This window comes from Falco punctatus (assembly GCF_963210335.1).
Source record: "Falco punctatus genome assembly, chromosome: 3".
Classification (NCBI taxonomy): Eukaryota; Metazoa; Chordata; class Aves; order Falconiformes; family Falconidae; genus Falco; species Falco punctatus.
Window position 1 is genome coordinate 108,438,148 of NC_137582.1, and position 16,470 is coordinate 108,454,617.

General features: G+C 46.6%; 1 protein-coding gene across 8 annotated transcripts in view; it reads left to right on the forward strand.

Moving 5' to 3' along the window:
• ACAP3 (ArfGAP with coiled-coil, ankyrin repeat and PH domains 3) overlaps window positions 1-16,470 on the forward strand; it is a 95,423-nt gene that overhangs the window by 30,481 nt on the left and 48,472 nt on the right. For 7 of the 8 annotated variants that reach the window (XM_080379686.1, XM_080379685.1, XM_080379684.1 and 4 more), the window contains exons 2-4: window positions 12,000-12,057; window positions 15,785-15,904; window positions 16,417-16,470. In XM_080379686.1, the coding sequence (XP_080235812.1) occupies window positions 12,000-12,057; window positions 15,785-15,904; window positions 16,417-16,470 (232 nt within the window). Of the gene's footprint in view, window positions 1-1,430; window positions 5,400-11,999; window positions 12,058-15,784; window positions 15,905-16,416 lie in introns of those variants that run through there. The other variant, XM_080379691.1, reaches the window with a different exon arrangement.

Sequence of the window (16,470 nt, forward strand, 5' to 3'; positions counted from 1 at the left end):
GGAAGCCAAGGCAGGGAGCGATTATGAGGTATTTTTGATGACATGACTGAGTCATTGCCGGAGGTAAGGATACAACCCTGGCTCCCAGGCTCCTGCTCCAAGTCCCTGAACATCACTCTCTCCAGCCTAGTTAGACCCACCCTTGGACTACGGTATTCTGTGGCATTAACTCCAGCTGCACCAGGACTTCTCTACTGAGCTGCAAGCACAGCAGTGATATACACACCAAAGAACCAGATAAACATTTACTTTTTCTGTTAGAGAGAGTGCTGCAGCCAGCAGGGACTGTGGGAACTCCCCCCACCCCTGCACACAAACAGAAGGCAGGGAGCTTGCAGGGGGGGATAAAAGGGGATAAATAACAAGGAGACAAGGGAACAAGCTGTGTTACCCAAGAATCTGAAGGAAGCCAATGAACCTGCTCAGAAGCTTGGTGTGGATGGGTGCGAGCAGGTAGCAGCAGGCTCAGGGGCTGATGGAGGGGCACTTGCCCTGATGACACTTTCTCCTGATCCAGACCACTATCAGTAAGAGTAGGAACCCTCATAAGGACAAGAAAGATGGGATTTCATCCTCCTGGTGCTAAATGCAGAGTTTTGCCATTGATCCACAGAAAGAGAAATGAAACTCGCACTTTGAGAACTTGTTACTCTGGAATACAATTTAAGGATTACTGAAGTCATTGGTCTTCTACGCAACTGAGTTTTAATTTAGTTTGTCCTGATCTTGCTGTTGATGAAAGAACAATGGATACTAAGGCCCAAGGGATTCAACATCTGGCTGAACTGTTTCCACTCTGGAAGGAAAGAGGGACCAGTGGGAGACAACTGAGGACAGTGTTGTTCATGTGCTGTGACTAATTTGTGCATCTCAGACTTAAGACTATGAAGGCAGCTTGTTTCAGCAAACTTAAACCCAGGCAACAATTGAAAAGTAATACATTGGATTTGACTTTCCTCAGAGTTTTCAATTATCCAGGCCAATCTTTTTTTTTTTTTTTGTGTGTGTGTGTGTGTGTGTGTTTCCCCCACCATGTGGAGAGCCAGGTGTTCTGAAGAGAATGAATGGAGGTGTGGAAGAGCAAAGGCTAAGGATCGGCAGATTGGTGGAAATGTGATGGGCAAGCGTGGTTTGATTAGAAATTGCTGTGCAACAGAGCTTGAGAGAAGTGGTGGCGGCTGATTTTTCAAGGGACAGCGTGGCAGGGCTGTGCCTGGCCCACATGGGTAGCTAGGGTGAAGGGCTGGTTGGGAGAGGTAATAGAGAAGCACCAAAGGAGAAGCAGATGGCAGCAGCACTTACTACCCCGACCATCAGCCAGGGAGCCACTAAAGCCTCAGGTGCAACTTAATCCCAATTTAACACTTTTTAGCTCTAGGCATCCCACTACTGTGTGTAACGGGGGGAGGGCAGTGGTGTTTGCCTGGTGGGCATGGCAGGGACGTATTAGTGCTGGGTGTATTAAGAGCCACACTTAGCTGACAGAGCAACAGGATTTAGTGGGCTGGGGATGGGAAGGTTTCCTATAGATGGAATCTGGTTTCCATGTATTTTTCCTGACTCCTGGTTGGTTTCACACCCTGCCATCCCTCTTCCCAGTTCTAGGATGACTCTTCCAACCGGAGTCCACCTGAAGACAGGGACCAGAATTCATGGGGATTTTGTGCTTATTTGCTTCTGGAAGTTTGGCAAGACGAGTGCCCTTTTCCTGTGCCTGAATTTTCCCACCTAAGTTACACAACTTGTGGAGCATGTGAGCATAGGAGGCTCCGTTCAAGTCTTCAGAGAGCTGGTGGTTTCAGAAGTGGCTGGCATTAATGGAGGGAGTATATGTCCTCGTCCAGGGTAGCTCTTCAGTCCCTTCCCAGATCCCTGTGGGAGATGCTCCTGTGGGTTGTTGAGCCTGGCAGAACCAGCACCAGCAAAGGGATTAAAATCTCCAGTATGTTGTGTGTGTGTGTCTGAAACGGCAGTTTGCTGGCGTGGCTGCTCCGCTGCCTTGTGTGTGAGAACTACATGCTTGCTGCGGCTGTAGCCTTGAGAAAGCATCTCACCTAGTCTCTCTTTGCTCTCCAGCCGAGATGGGATGCTGAGCTGGTTTTAATGACACTCTCCAGTTTGATTATTCCTTAGAATTTACGGTTTCCAGCACTATCCTGTATGCTCTGCTCATTACCCTCAGAAACCTTTGGCTATGCTTAACTGTCTCCTAACTGGTCCCATGCTATTTCCATGAGCAAATGCAAAAAGCCATGGAAATCAAGCTCTCATTCTGAACGGGAAGCCATCGCAGTTGCAGGATCTGGTTGTCATGGATATTGTCACCATGGAGCTGTTGCCATGGTGCTGTCTGCTCGCATTGACAGAGATGCAAAGTATACCTATTCTTTTGAAGAAAGGAGGAAAAACAGTGGATATTAGAGAGCACAGAAGCTTTCAGATAGATATTTAGGGAGGTTAGTAATTGCTTTAAGAGTCTTGTTGAGGCTGTCTGTGTAAGGTTCCTTATTTTTCTCTTTTTTTATATTAAGTAACAGCCCACAAAAGGAAATGAAACTAATGCACTTGCTGCAGGGTCACCCACAGCGTATTTCACCATGCAATGAAAGCAGCGCTCTTCTCTCTTGCAAAAAAATTCCAAAGAGTGACCAGTAGTCAGTAGTAGTCAGTGCTTGGCTGTTACCTCATCTCAGTTTAAACCTCCAGAAGTCCAGTATCTTGCAGAAGATGAGGATGTGGAGGCAGAACTTAAAATCCCATCTTCCCCTGCAGGCCTCTTTCCTTGAAGGAACACACTCACCTCCTTTTAATTTCTAGAGAATTTAATTTCTGTGCTCCTTTGGAAGGCAGTTTGGCAGCTGTTAGTGAACTTGTCAGGCTGCTGATGGTTCTGGAAGAAGGAGTTGAATGAGAAACAACTTGTGTCTATGCCAAACATCCTTGTCTAGTTAGGGACAGAGCGAATCTCAGCAAGGCGGATGCTGTTTTCACTCCATTTCAAATCGAACACAGTCAGATTTAATAAATAATAACTCTGCTTTGCACACCTACAGCGCCTCACTCTCTGAATATTTTGCGACTACTATTTATGAAATCCTCCAAACACTCCTTTGAGGGAGGGGAGGATTAATTTTTCTCAGTCTTTTAATAGTGATAGTGGGGCAGAGAGACTGTGGGAAGTGGCCTCCGTGTGTGCGGTGGCCATCAGGAATAGGATCCAGGAATTCCTGTTTCCTATCTGGAGCTCTGGAAAGCCCGGGTTTCATTCTGTCCCACGGCGTTAAACTAAAGGAGACCCTGAACATCTCTCTAGTGACATAGTAGGGCCCTTAGGAGCCTGATTTGGAGCTATATTAAACAGAAGTCTGAATGCTCCAGGTGGCTAAATAACATTGTCTTTGATCTCGATATGCCAGTGGCTCACTTCCAAAACCATTAGGCTCATGAGGCAGCCCTTTGCCTGGCCACAGAAGATGTTTCTGTGGAGGAATTGTCATTGTAAGGCATGGATTAGCTCTTTTATTGGTTTTAAAGTTGTTTGTTTATTTGTTTTTGGGTTTTTTTTGTTGCTGCTGGCAAGGCAGATTTTCTGCACATGTGCCTGCAGTTATTCGTGGTGCGAGGTGGGTTTCTAGGAATTCATCAGCCCACTCGGCGTGTTGTTCAGGTGGGGCGCCAGGTAAACCCACTGCTTTGAATGCAGTGCTCCCGTTCCGTGTATGACTCATCCCAGGCAAGAGGGATTTGAAACTGCGGGAGCCTGCGTGCATCCCAGCCAGCAGCTGGAACAGCTGGCCTGCAGGTGGGGGTCTGTTCGGAGTTCAAGGGCTACACCTTCTCCTTCTCTCCAACTGGGGGAGGGTTTCATGCAGGGCGATACAGACAGCTTGTAAGGGAGCGGTAACACGATGTAGCAGTTAGATCACATATGTAAGAGTCGCAAATCAGCCCAAGTTAGAATTGGCACCGATGGAGTTAGAGGGAGGGAAGCAGGCGCTCCAGAAACATTCCTGCTCCTGCTGAGCTAAAGGGATATCTCCACGATGGCTGCAATGGGAATTGGCTTGGACCCCACGTTGTCCTGCTGATATCACTTGGAGCAGGATCAGCTCATGCACTGCAAAACTGTGTGGCCCCAAAGAGATGTACCCTTCGGAGGGCCCTTCGGAAAGCAAAAGCCTCCGAGGTGCTTTTTACATGCTTGACTGTAAAAATGCAGCTTTTTTGTAGACAGTGAATGCAACAGCCTTTGTATGTAAATGTCCTCTAGGCCAAACGAGCCCTTTACTTGACCAATTTAACAACCTGTAATCTGGTGACTGCATGCAGAAAATAGCCCTGTGTTTTTCTGAACTTCAATACTGAAAAAAAAGATCTTAGTCTTTGTATTCTCGTGCCTCAGTTTCCTTGCCAGAAAAGTGAGGGAAACCAAATGCACTTCCCAAGGAAAAAGAAGGGCATGTTTAATTAAGTCAGCTTTGTGAGTTGCTTTGACAGCTGCAAGTATAAGTAGTTGCTATTATAGCAGCTAATAATTTGGAATTACATTTTATGTTCTTTTGGTTCTCCTCTTCATAGAGTTGCCAGAGGTAACCAAGCATTTTGAGGTCATTTTCTTACTTTTTAATACCTAGTCTGGTGTTGGATTTCTGCTGTACTTGCCTTCCTGTAGGACGTGTGTGTGTGTGTGTCAAAGGCACTCAGTGAACAAAAAATTTCAAGAAAATCATGACCATTATTCCACCGTGAAGGAAAAGAAATGTAAAAAATGCAGACAGGCCTCTCTGAGAAATGTCTGTTGATTGCTTCATGCCCAAGCTGGTTAGTAACGTGATATTGTTTAATGCTAAGGTTTATTAATCGAATACGTGACTGTCACCTGGGGATCCCCCGGAGCTTGCCAAACATGGATTAATCACTGAATACTTGCAATGTCAATGCGAAGCAAATGTTTATCAGTGAGCAATGAGGAAGTCAAGGCTAAGAGCTGACTTCGATGGCAGCTAATAGCAACTTTCCTAGGCCTGCTCATGGCTCCACTCACAAACCATCTCTTGTAAGACTGTTACTCAGCAGTCAGAAGCAAATGGTGACTAATGATAATCTACCTTAAAAAAGGGCTTTATGGCTGACCTGTCACAGTGCCCCTCAGTCAGCTTGTCATTTCCCCTCTGGTTTTGTCCGTCCTCTTCTACCAGTTCTGTCCCTCTAACTGTGCTCCAAGCACAGCTTATAAAATGCAGTTCTAGGCAGCCACACAATTACACCCAGCCTCAGCTTGTAGTGATGCTGACAACTCGATTTCTGCATCAGTTTGCCAGTGGGACTTTCTTGCTTTGATCACTTTTTGGATGCAGGTGATTACTCTCCTGGTGCTTGGCTGGAACCATCTCATGAAGGTTAGTAGCACCATGCCACAAGAGGTGAAAGGCAGAGTTGTCCTGGCCACGGACCCTGTTCTCTGATAGCAGTATAGCTTATTATTCCTGTCCCCAAGGGGTAGAAAAACGCTTCTGGGAAGATTTTTTGTCACATAAAAATCATGCTTCTGCATGGCTTCTTTAAAGGACAAAGAAAAATTCGTGATGCAAAACCCTCTGGACTGTGGGGAATTACTGATTTCTCTGAGCAAGGAAACTCAAGCCTCACCTCTTTAGTTGGAGGGGCTCCGGTTTGCACTGAACGACTAGCAGATGAGGTCGTGGATTGTTTTCTCTCCCCTCATGACGGAAATAGCCCAAGGCCTGGAAAAGCATTAGCAGGAAGAGCACAGCATCAGGAAACACCAAGGGCACCCAGCCAGGACATGACTACACAGCCTTTAGCTGCCCAGCAGTTGGGATATTACTTTTTTTTGGGTGAAAGGATTCAATTCTCTGTTGTCAGAATCACTTGGTTTCTTAGCCAGATGCCTCCAACTGGGTGAGCATGTGAGCCCTAAGTGCCAAGCATCCCCGTGTACGCACTACAGCTGCTGCCTGTGCCTGGGGTTTTCTGTTTGTGTCAGAAGTCACAAGTGCTGTGGGCATGGCAAGCGTGTCGGTTCAGCAGGGATCGTATGTGCTACTTGCCATGCCTGCTCACCTCACTTCTGCATTCCTCCAGGATGGAGCAGTGGGATCGGCAGTGCTGAGGTGGCATTACTCATCCCTGTGGAGTTATTCCAGGTCCTCAGCTTGCTTGTATAACTGAAAGGGTTTTGTCTTGTATCTATGACACACTGGTGGAACAGTGGGAGGATTTAAATTTAGGAATGAAATTGGCAGAGAATTTAGCCCTTGTGTTCTGTAGTAAGCAGTTGCACTGAAACCTGTTATTTCTCCAGAAAAACATGATCAGTGGACTCTGGAACGGCATCAGTGAGCAGGATAAAGACATTTTGAACCCCAAAACTCCTCTAAGGGATGGCCTTAGGCATGTTGTACCCTTGAGGGGTGGGAAATCAAGTATTAAAGAATTTGGTAATTCTTTACAGATCATAACGAAGTTAGCTGGCGTTCATACACATCACTCTGGGGAGGGACAGCCTGAGTCTGTGAGCAAAGGAGTCAGCACTTGTTACATCTAGATTTTGCTCCCTGGTTTCTCCCATGCCATGGCAGGCCCTGCAGTGGCATCGTTTGGTCAGGGACGAGGAGAAGGTGGGGAAGGGGGGGAGGAATTTGAACCGTTTCTCTTTTTGCACACTGCTGCTCTGCTCCAACCTTCTCCCAGCCCTTAGAGAACTTCTGTTGCTCTCTAAGAAGCAAAGGGCCAGAGCTGCAGAAAGAAAAACAACAAGACCAGGTGTGTGGGAAAAGGCACTGCAGGGTCGGGGCTAGGCGCTTGACTGAGGACTGATGTGCTTTTGTCTTCCCCTTAGTTTATCCAAGATGAATGCATGGCTGCACTATGCCTGGTCACATCTCATCCTCCTAAGTTCCTCTCCCCAAGGACTTCACTCAGCTATAAAAGCACCATGTAACTGGAAAGGATGGATGAATGATCATCCTTGCTTCCGGTAATGAAGCTGGAACTCCATTACAGTCCTGGAACTGAATAGGTCCCTGAGATCACTGTCCTTGAAATCAAACGCTTGGAACCTTTTATATCAAGTCTCTACACCAAAAATAAAGGTCAAATTTCATGCCATAGGCAATTGTATTCATACCTTAGTGGATACCAGACCAAAATGTCTTCCTCCTCCACACAGAGTCCAAATATATCAACTCCTTTTCTTAAGTTATGATAAAAATGGGGAGTAAATTATAGGTGCTCTCTCCACCTTCTGGCAGGAAATATGCTGCTAGACGGCCTTGCTGGGCTGGCCTCTAGCTGACGTCTGAAGATTAAACAATGGCTGCTCTAGCTTTCCTGAAAAGAAAAGCATCCCCAGACATCCCAGCTCTCTCTCTTTTTTTTTTTTTTTAGGCTGGTTATTATGTCCAGCTATCAGAAGCATGAAGAAACCAAGTGGAAAAATTTAATCTGGCAATAAGAGTGCAGTGCATGAAGGCACACGACTTCCAAACCCAGAGAACAAAAATAGCTGCAAGAGAAAAAAATTGCCTCAAAGAAACTCTTTAATTATTCCAGTTCTTTCAAAAGCTTTGCCCCTGGCACAGCCAGGCTGCCATGTGTATAGGGCAGCCATATGTGTTGCAGTAAAGCTTGAGCGCTGCGTTATTAGAGAGAAAGAAGCTGCTTTTTTGGCTGTGTTTTCAAAGAGCTGGTAGCAGATCGATGGTGGCCAGAGCCCAGGGCACAAGGGAGCCTTTACTTTCATAGCGAGTCACCAGGATTTCTGTTTTGATCTGGGATTTTGATGGGAGGGTGAAGGAGTTTAGATTCCTGCCTGGATTCTAGAGGCTGCTCCCAGAGGGCTGCTCGAGGAAGAGCTTGGAAGAAGTGTTGGAGGAAAGCAAAGAAAGGACAACCAGCACTTATTTTTCAGTCTGCTGGAGAAGGTTCCTGGGCTGTTGTTGCTGTGGCACAGAGGACTGAAATCTTCACGATGGCGTTTTCTGCCGCTGCTACAGAAAGGCAAAGTCATTTAGCTGTGCTGACACTGCAGTAACCAGCCGCCTGGTCTATCTGTGTTTCAGGACACTGACAGAACATCCACTATTCTAGAAGTCACCTGTTCCCTTCTGCGGTGCCTTAAGTTTTTACGTCTTCCTCCAACACTTGCAAGTTGACACTTTTGAAGCTTATGAGGAACACTGAGAATACTGCAAAGCTTTGAAATACTCTTGTGGGTGGTGTTTGTGCTGAAGATGGCCATAGTGACACCTGAGTTTTCTCTAATTAGGGAGAAAATAGTTGTTTATATATATCTTTATCTGGAATTAAGTCAATAGCCACTTTATGAAACCTCCCTATTGGCTGGGATGTTGTTCAAAGGAATGCTGCAGCAGGACTGAAAAGTAAAGAAATTCCTATTTTCAAGCTAATGAAAAGACCACTGTTAAAAACACCTTCCAAAATAACCTTTTGTGAACTGTCAAAGGAGCTTTGCAATAAGATCTGTTCCTTTAATTTCTCTTTGGGCAAGCCCCTTGCTGCCCAGTGGCATGGGTACCAGTTGTACACAGAACAAGCAGGAAGAAGGAAAGTGGGATGCCTGGTCAGGTGCGCACTGCAACACAGTAAGGAAATAGGGTACGACACGTCTGTTGTGCTCAGGCAGGGGTCCCTCATTCTCTAATGGCATCAATCTATTGTCTGACCCTTCTGTTAGAGTTTGCAGCATCTCTTCTGGTTGTATGGCTTCCGTGAACAGACTGGTTCTTTCTCTAGTAGGTTCTAGGGTAGTAGGACCTAAGCCACCACCTATCAGTACCATTGCAGCTTCACGTTATAGGAGTCCCTGAGTCAGGCCAGGGCTTGGAAAGACAGTAGTGGCAATGCTGGGGTTGGACATGGGTCTGTGTTAGTCCATAATGTCCTTATTGCGTTTCCTTCTTTCCAAGTGCCTGTGGTGGAACAGAGAGCTATTTGCAGAAAGCAAAGGCTAGCATTACAGCATCATTCCAAGACAGAGCTTGTTCCTGAAAACGCAAAAATGCAAAAAAAAAAAAAAAAATGCACTATACTTGGTGTTTCTGCTGTTATTATAGAAAACTATACTTGCTTGTAAACCTGCAGCAACCGGTACCCTTCCTTTGCATAAGGGAAACTGAGAGCCCTGCAACTGCAGTGAAGTTGGGACTCTGCACAGAAGTATTCCTTGCTGGGGAGTTGTCTCAGTGTATTCCTGCACAAATATGACCTATACGTTAAGACTTGCTCCCACCATGGTGGCTGCAGATTTAGTCTCTAGCTATCTACAGTTTTAAGGAACTGCAGATGAAAAAGGTCAATTGGAACATGAAGATTTTCTTGCTGTCTTGCCTGCTCTGCCCTGGTTTCTTGCCAGCTTCCTTGCAGATACGGGAGGAGGCCAGGGATCAAGCACACTCCCGAGCAGCCACGCTGTATTACTGCAACTTCAGAGAGCCGAAGGCTTGCTCCCTGCAGAAGCAGAGTGCTCGGCTGCCCTCCTGTTTTGCTTGCTAGGGCTGGCTTGAGATGGAGAGTGTCGGTGAAATCTCTGAAGTTCCAGCCTCACCATCTTTTACGCCGGGTGTCCCGGCAAGGAGAAGGCTGTCTGGTTATTAAGGGCCTAGGGAGAAAGAAGTGATGTGTGGGGCGAGGGAAGGTGTAACAAATGTGCTTCATTTAAAGTGCTCAGCAGGCAGCCAGCTTTTTTATAAGTATTATTTCTCCTCGCATGGCGGGAAGTGGAGGAGCCAGTTGCAGGCAGTAGTTGTATTTTCTTGCGTACTGTATTTTTGAATGAAAGCAGATTCCAGGCTGCCTTCTGCCATATATAGTGGTGATGAATAACCTAGCCTGTTTCCTCTGGATTTGATGTTCTGCTTACGTTAAGATGTAGGGAGTATTGTTTGCTGAGATGACATCAAGAGTTCTTGGATGGAGGGAGGAGGGACACATCCTTTCCTCGCACAGCACTGGCAGGGTTTCGGTGCTGAAGAACATCGCAGCTCATTTAGTAACAGTAAACCTACCCCTTTTTCTTCGGAGTCACACATTAAAAGAAACCAGATGAGGAAAGGGCAGCAGTGGAGTCACAAGTGGCCTCTAAGTGTCCAGCATCCCCCTTCTGCCCTCCCTGGCTGGGAGCAGCATGGTCAAACCACAGGCTAGAAGGAATTTTTAATGGAAAGGGGCGTTGATGGAGGAGAGACTCCTCTGCTTGTAAATGATATCATCTGGGAGCAAGAGAGAAGTGGAAGGGGAAGACAGGAGTATCTGGAGGAAAGTTCCAGCTGTTCCATCATGGTTCTTGAATATGCAGCCAATTTAGATTCAGCAAGACGAGACTCACGTTCTTTGAGGCCAGTGCTGTGTGAGGATAGACTCTCCTCCGTGCTCCACCCAGATTACACAGGACTGTAGCAAACGTTGGTGGTCTCATAGCTTACAGATGGAGACTGCACTCACCTGTGTAAAATATTATGCCTGTTCCCATTGAAGAATGCTTAGAATAGATGTTACTGAGTGCGCTGTGCTGCTTTGGTTATGTGTAGTCTTTGTAAGGTGCATACAAGTACCATGTTGTTGGCCTGAACCCTTCCTCAGCTTGGCAGAAATTTAGATTTAGACCCCAGCTTTGTGACCTGTTGGGCTTCCTTCTTAAATTTATCCTTCCTTCTCTTAGAAACATGTCCCTTAGTGAAGACAGTCACTATCTTCATCATTCCCTTATTCACTGAAGACACCAAGAGCCTGAGTGGCACGGAGTTACTACGTATGGTAACGGTTCCTCCAGGACTTTTGCTGCTCCCTTTGGTTTGTGGGTGCCCTGTCCTTTTGCTGAGATAGCAGTATGGATTCACGGGGCTTTAAGTCACATCTCTCCCCTCCTATTCTTTCAGCTGGCACATGTTCAGTGCCGGATGTTTTTAAAGCCTGAGTGTAGTATTTCAGGAACCAACATAAATTACAAGCTCACCAACTTAAGAAGCTCTTTGCAGTGAGATTTGGATTGCATATCCTTGGTGCAGAAGGGTGGCGTGGGGCTTAACACGTTTCCAGGTGTGTGGTTAAAGAAACGACCGTCCAAGTGTAGACATCATACAGCAGCGAGCAGCTCTGCAAGGGAATGCTCTCAGGTTTACAGGGCTTACTGTCGGACTTCAGCCTCCAAAAAGGCATTTCATACCACGTGCCTCAGCCCGGGAATGCCTCTTGGAAATGGCTGATGTCACGTTAATATTTCATTTTGTGAGGGAGGCCCGGTGACCTTTGCAGCTGGATTCTAATAGCCTCTTACTGTCATATCTGTCCAGTGATGTGGAAAGAAAACAGATCAGATAATCGTGGAGCGGATTTATCCGTATGCAAGCAAAGACCCACATGTGTGAAAGGGATTTAAGGTGTTCAACCGCAAAAGGACCAAGATGTGTTTCTGCTTGAGTGATGGTTCCTAAGGTGAAAAAGACATAATTTGCCATGTGGCTGCACTTCAGGCACAGTAATAGCCTAGAAAATGTTTTTTGGTGGTACTGAAGTAAGCAATTTGTGTTGTTGATGGATGCAACTGGATAGCTAAGGTGTAACAGTGGTTATTTCTGTGTCAGTTGGCATTACTGCCAATTAACAACGTTGCCTGCAGAATCAGAACAAGGCCACTAAATGAGTTTGCTGCGTGTGGCTGCCACAGCACACCTGAATTTCCCCATGCCGCTGACAGAAGATAGCATAATATCTGTCTCTTTTCCCAGCCCTGTGGAATTTATTCCTGATGAGGTGCGATCCTTCTCCCGAGTAAGTCAGTCCTGAGTTTACATAGCAGCGGGGAACTCCAAAGTGGGAAGCGTGAATCCCTCCTCCTGCCCACCACCAGCACACATGCCTTAGTCCCTCTGATCTTCAGTCATCTGGGACCTCCTGGCTTCTCTCCCAGTCATCAAAAGCAATCAATTAATTATTTTTTTTTGCTGTTGTCGTTACAGGGCAACCATTGATGAAGTGGAAACAGATGTGGTGGAGATAGAGGCAAAGCTTGACAAGGTAAGGTGGGGCAGCCTGGTGCCTTGGTTTGAAGAGGGGCTGATGAGTTCCTGCTTAGGAGTTTGGCCCCAGTGGTCTCCTCTAAAAAGTGAGCCCATCTCAGGCTGTCAGGAAACTGATGTGTCGGACACTGGGCTTGTCCGCAGGGCCACGTGTCCCTCTGCTGAAAGGGACCTGTCAGGGCTCCTTCGTGACTGCCAAAGGAGTCAGGACAAGAGGTCCAGGTGGGCTCCCAATGGTGAATGATGGCCTTCTTGTGCTGCCCCTGGAACTCAGGGGACTGACACTGCTTCTCCTGCTCTGGCAAGTTATTTCGGTGCTGTTTCCCCTCTCCACCATCTTGCTTGTGATATTAAGCTGTGTGGGGTCGGAGCCCTTACCAGTCCACACACTGCTGCGTCAGCTCAGACACTGGCAGGTAAACAAGGGACCAGATTCAGACTGATGGTGGTGGTTGCTGTCTGATGTTCAGCCAGGCTGTGCACCACAGCTGCAATCTGACGCTGGAAGTATCCTCTCAGGGACCAGTTTGGCCATTTTGCATTTATGCTGGTGATTCTTTACATCCAGTTGGTAGTTTGGGTCTAAGTCAGAGGCTTTATGTTGGAAGGCGGCTTTTCCACCCCCACTCCTCCTGATGTCTGAGCCATCAGCCAAGTTGTTTCTAAGCGAGAACAGAGTAAAATGAAGAAGAGGAGCCAGAAGAGCTGCTGGCTTTTTGTCTGCAAGATTTCCCAAAGCCAGCAAGGGATAAAACTCCTGCGTCTGATGTAGAAACGGGCTTTGTTGAAGTCACAAGCCCTAGGCAAAGCTGTGTCCTATAAAACCTATTTACTAATCAAGCTGCTTGAAATGGTGATCTGCACAAGCTAACTAGTCTCACTGGTGAAAGCTGCAAAGGGGTTTAGGTTATCTCTTTTCCTCTAAACTAAGGCTCTAAAGAAAAAGAAAGTGGGGAGAAACTCGCTGCGATTCTAGCACTGCTGCTGCCAGTGCCCCCTGTAGTTAGACAACTTGGTGTGAGGAACAGTCCTGGAGTGAGGAGAGTAGGCTGGAAGTACAAGAGCTGTTCAGAGCTCTCAGCTTTTTATTGTTAGTGCTTTGTTGCAAATTGATTTGAGCTCCTTTGGGTGAGGACTGCATTTAAAACAATAGTCTCATGCAGTTTTGCTCTTCCCCTGACAGCAGTTATGGGGTGATATTCTGGAAGTGCAGAGTGGGCCAACATTTCATTCTGTTTGCATACATCATTTTCCCTGCCTGTTGCAGACATGAGTGGTCATGCAAAATGCTGGCTCAGTTACTGTCAGCAACAGGCTTATCAGGCAAGTGAGGCTGGAGTTCAAATTAATTCTCTGAGGGTAACTTGGGACAAGGTTCAGTCACCCCCCTGAAAAATCAGCCTTGGATGGCGCAGCTCCCCTCCCATGTCCAGGCTGGGTGGAAGCCCAGGGCAGCCTTTTCAGGGCTTGGTGTAAATGTCGTTCAGTAGTACCCAAATAACTGTCATGACTAGTTTTTAAAGAGCAGCAAGCTGGCGAGGACTGACTATGTTTCTCTGCCTTTTTCTGTGCCCCTGAGCACCTAGCTGATAAACGGTTAACTTTTTCACACCTGTTTGAAATGGAGGTAAAGGGTGGTGTCAATGATTCATTCAAGGGAACAAGAGATTTGGGCTTGGTTCTGTTTCAGGGGGATTTCCTTCATTCTGCCCTGTGCTCCACCAGCAAAGTCATCATTGCTCCCCTTGGGAGCGTGCTTGTGCCGAATGGCCTTCAGCTACTACACAGCCTTGGCCACAAGTGTTTGCACAGAGGTATGCTAGAAACCGCCACGTTGCAGAATAGGCTGGATTTCCTTTCCAGAGGATCTGTCCAAATGCCTAGTGTACGTCTGGGCTCCAGATGTGACAGGAACTGCATCTGTTTGCTTTTCTTCTCTGGGCTTGGACGGGATAGCCTGCTAGCATCCAATGCTCTTCTGTCAAGTTACGTGGACAGGAGAGGATGAGAGTGTGAAAGAGTGAAGACTGTATATACTACATATACACAGATGTACCACGTGTGATGATATTTATATTATATTTGTATATTTGTATTACATATATATTTATACATTCAGATATACTCAGATATATTTTTACAAAACTGCAGATAGAGGCAAGCCAGCTTGTTCTGCAAAACATGCATATAGATTAGACCCCAAAGCCTTGTGGCTACATAAATAAATGAGCACCAAGGCCAAAACCAGCACATCATGCTTCAGTGGGGCTTTGGTATCGAGCCAGACTTGAGAGCTGCTCATTCCCAGCCTGTAGGTGAGGCTGGTTGATGGGGAAAGATTTCTAAAGCCATTTTTCATTAGTAAGATTAATATCCCTAAAAAGCTCTTGGATTTTGAGAATGGAAAACTTCAGATCCAAGTGTTGTTTGTTATCAGCAGCTAAAGTTTTCAACTTAGTTGAAAAGCCTAGAACAGTGATGATATAAGCAAAAACCAACCAAACAAAATATTAAAAATTTTTACTCAGTGGCCAGCTGTTACTGTTGCAGATCCCTTGGGCCTTTGGTTTATCTTAAGTTGTTTAGTGTAACCTTTTACAAGGAGCTTTGGCTGAAAGGAGATAGGCTAATGGCCAGGAACTCTGGCTAAGCTAATGCTCCCGTCTTTACAGCCAGTTCCAGGCATGCTAAGGCACTTTGCTGTGGCTAGGAAGTCTGGGAATGTTCCCTGCAGCTGTTAAATTATCAGAAGTGGATAAAGGCTGTCTGGAGATGTATACCTCTGCTGCAGCAAACTAATTCCAAAATGAGGAAGCTGGCCCATTTTGCTGCAAGTTCCAGGTGACTTCAGTGTTAACTTCACTCTGAGAAGGCTGGCGGTGAGAATCGGAGCGTGTGTAGCTTGCTTAAAGTTGTTAATGTTTCTCCAAACAAAGCTCTTTCCAGGTCTATCAGAAAGACTGCGCTAAGTCACGTGCAGTCCAGAGAGACACGCTGTGATCCCTTACAGTGTCCCAGCAAAGTTTCCCAGGGCTGCAGAATGGTGGGAATTGATTCATAGATATCTAAATCCTGATGGTTTAACCTGCGTGTGAGGGAACATAGATTTTTTTTTTCCCTGGCTGCACGCAGCAGGCACAGCTTAAACAGTCCTGGTCAGTTGGTTTAAGGACAACACGATACAAAACCATCAGAGTGCTGAATGCTGGCTCCCTTCATTCCAAGGGAAGAGCAAAACAAGGCTCCACAAGTATACAGAACAGCCAGCTGGGTTCAGAGACTTGACAATCCCAAAGAGCAGTACGCTCCCAGCAGGGAGATTCTAGACAGCTTTTCACTTCCACCCAGCACCAAGGAGTCTTACCTCTCCCCAGTCAGTCTGTGTAATCAGGTTCCTTTTATTGCAGTCCTGATGCCTCAGGATAGAACGAGCAGTAGAAACCCACTGGAAAAAATGGGCTGCCCTGATTCATCTGTCCCCAGGGGACAGCCTGCAACTGTTGTTCTTAAGTGACAAGCGAAACCCTGACAGCGTGACGTACCGGAGAAGTGGGATTTGCATCCCTGTTTCTGCCATGTGCAGGCAGGATTGCTAATGTAGCCACACCAGGAACACGAATGGCTCCGGTTCTAAAGGTCTTGGGCTGTGGGGTTGGTGCAGATTAAAACCTGCCTGGCTGCAGTTGGGTCTGATGTGGTCAGCTCACGCCTCTCTCCTTGCGCAGCTGGTAAAGCTATGCAGTGGGATGATAGAAGCAGGCAAAGCCTACATCACCACGAACAAGCACTTTGTCAGCGGAGTCCGGGACTTGTCACAGCAGTGCAAGAAGGATGAAATGATTTCGGTAAGTCATCCTGGGGGATGGAGCATGGGACACACTGAGGGCTGGGCAGTCTTAATCTTCCTGATACCGCAAATGGACCGTATGTCCAAGACCCTTGTACTGTTTAAGTAGCTGTTTAGTATGGAATTTTAATTTTGGAGGAATGTAGAGACCATCTGATACGCAATACTGAAAGGTCAGAGTGAGATTCATTGTTTGCAGGGAGAACTGGACTTTTAAGAAGCCACAGTGCTGGCAAGGTTGTTGGAATCTAGGTCAGTAAGCATGAGTTATTTAGGAAGCACGGGTAACCAGCCTACACAAGCGACAGCTGACATGTTGATTTCAGCACTAAACTGGAAAGGACAGGGAGCCTATGGCTTCACTGTCAGGCATTTCTGAAATGCCACCTTGCCAAATGGTGGAGTGGCTCCTCGGTGGCTTAAATGAGATTCTCTCTCAGCCGTTGAACCCCTGGGAATGAAGGGCAGCTGCTTCTATTCACTGCCAGTTCTCTTTACCTTTTTTTGCAGGAGTGCCTCGACAAATTTGGAGACAGCCTGCAGGAAATGATTAACTATCATATG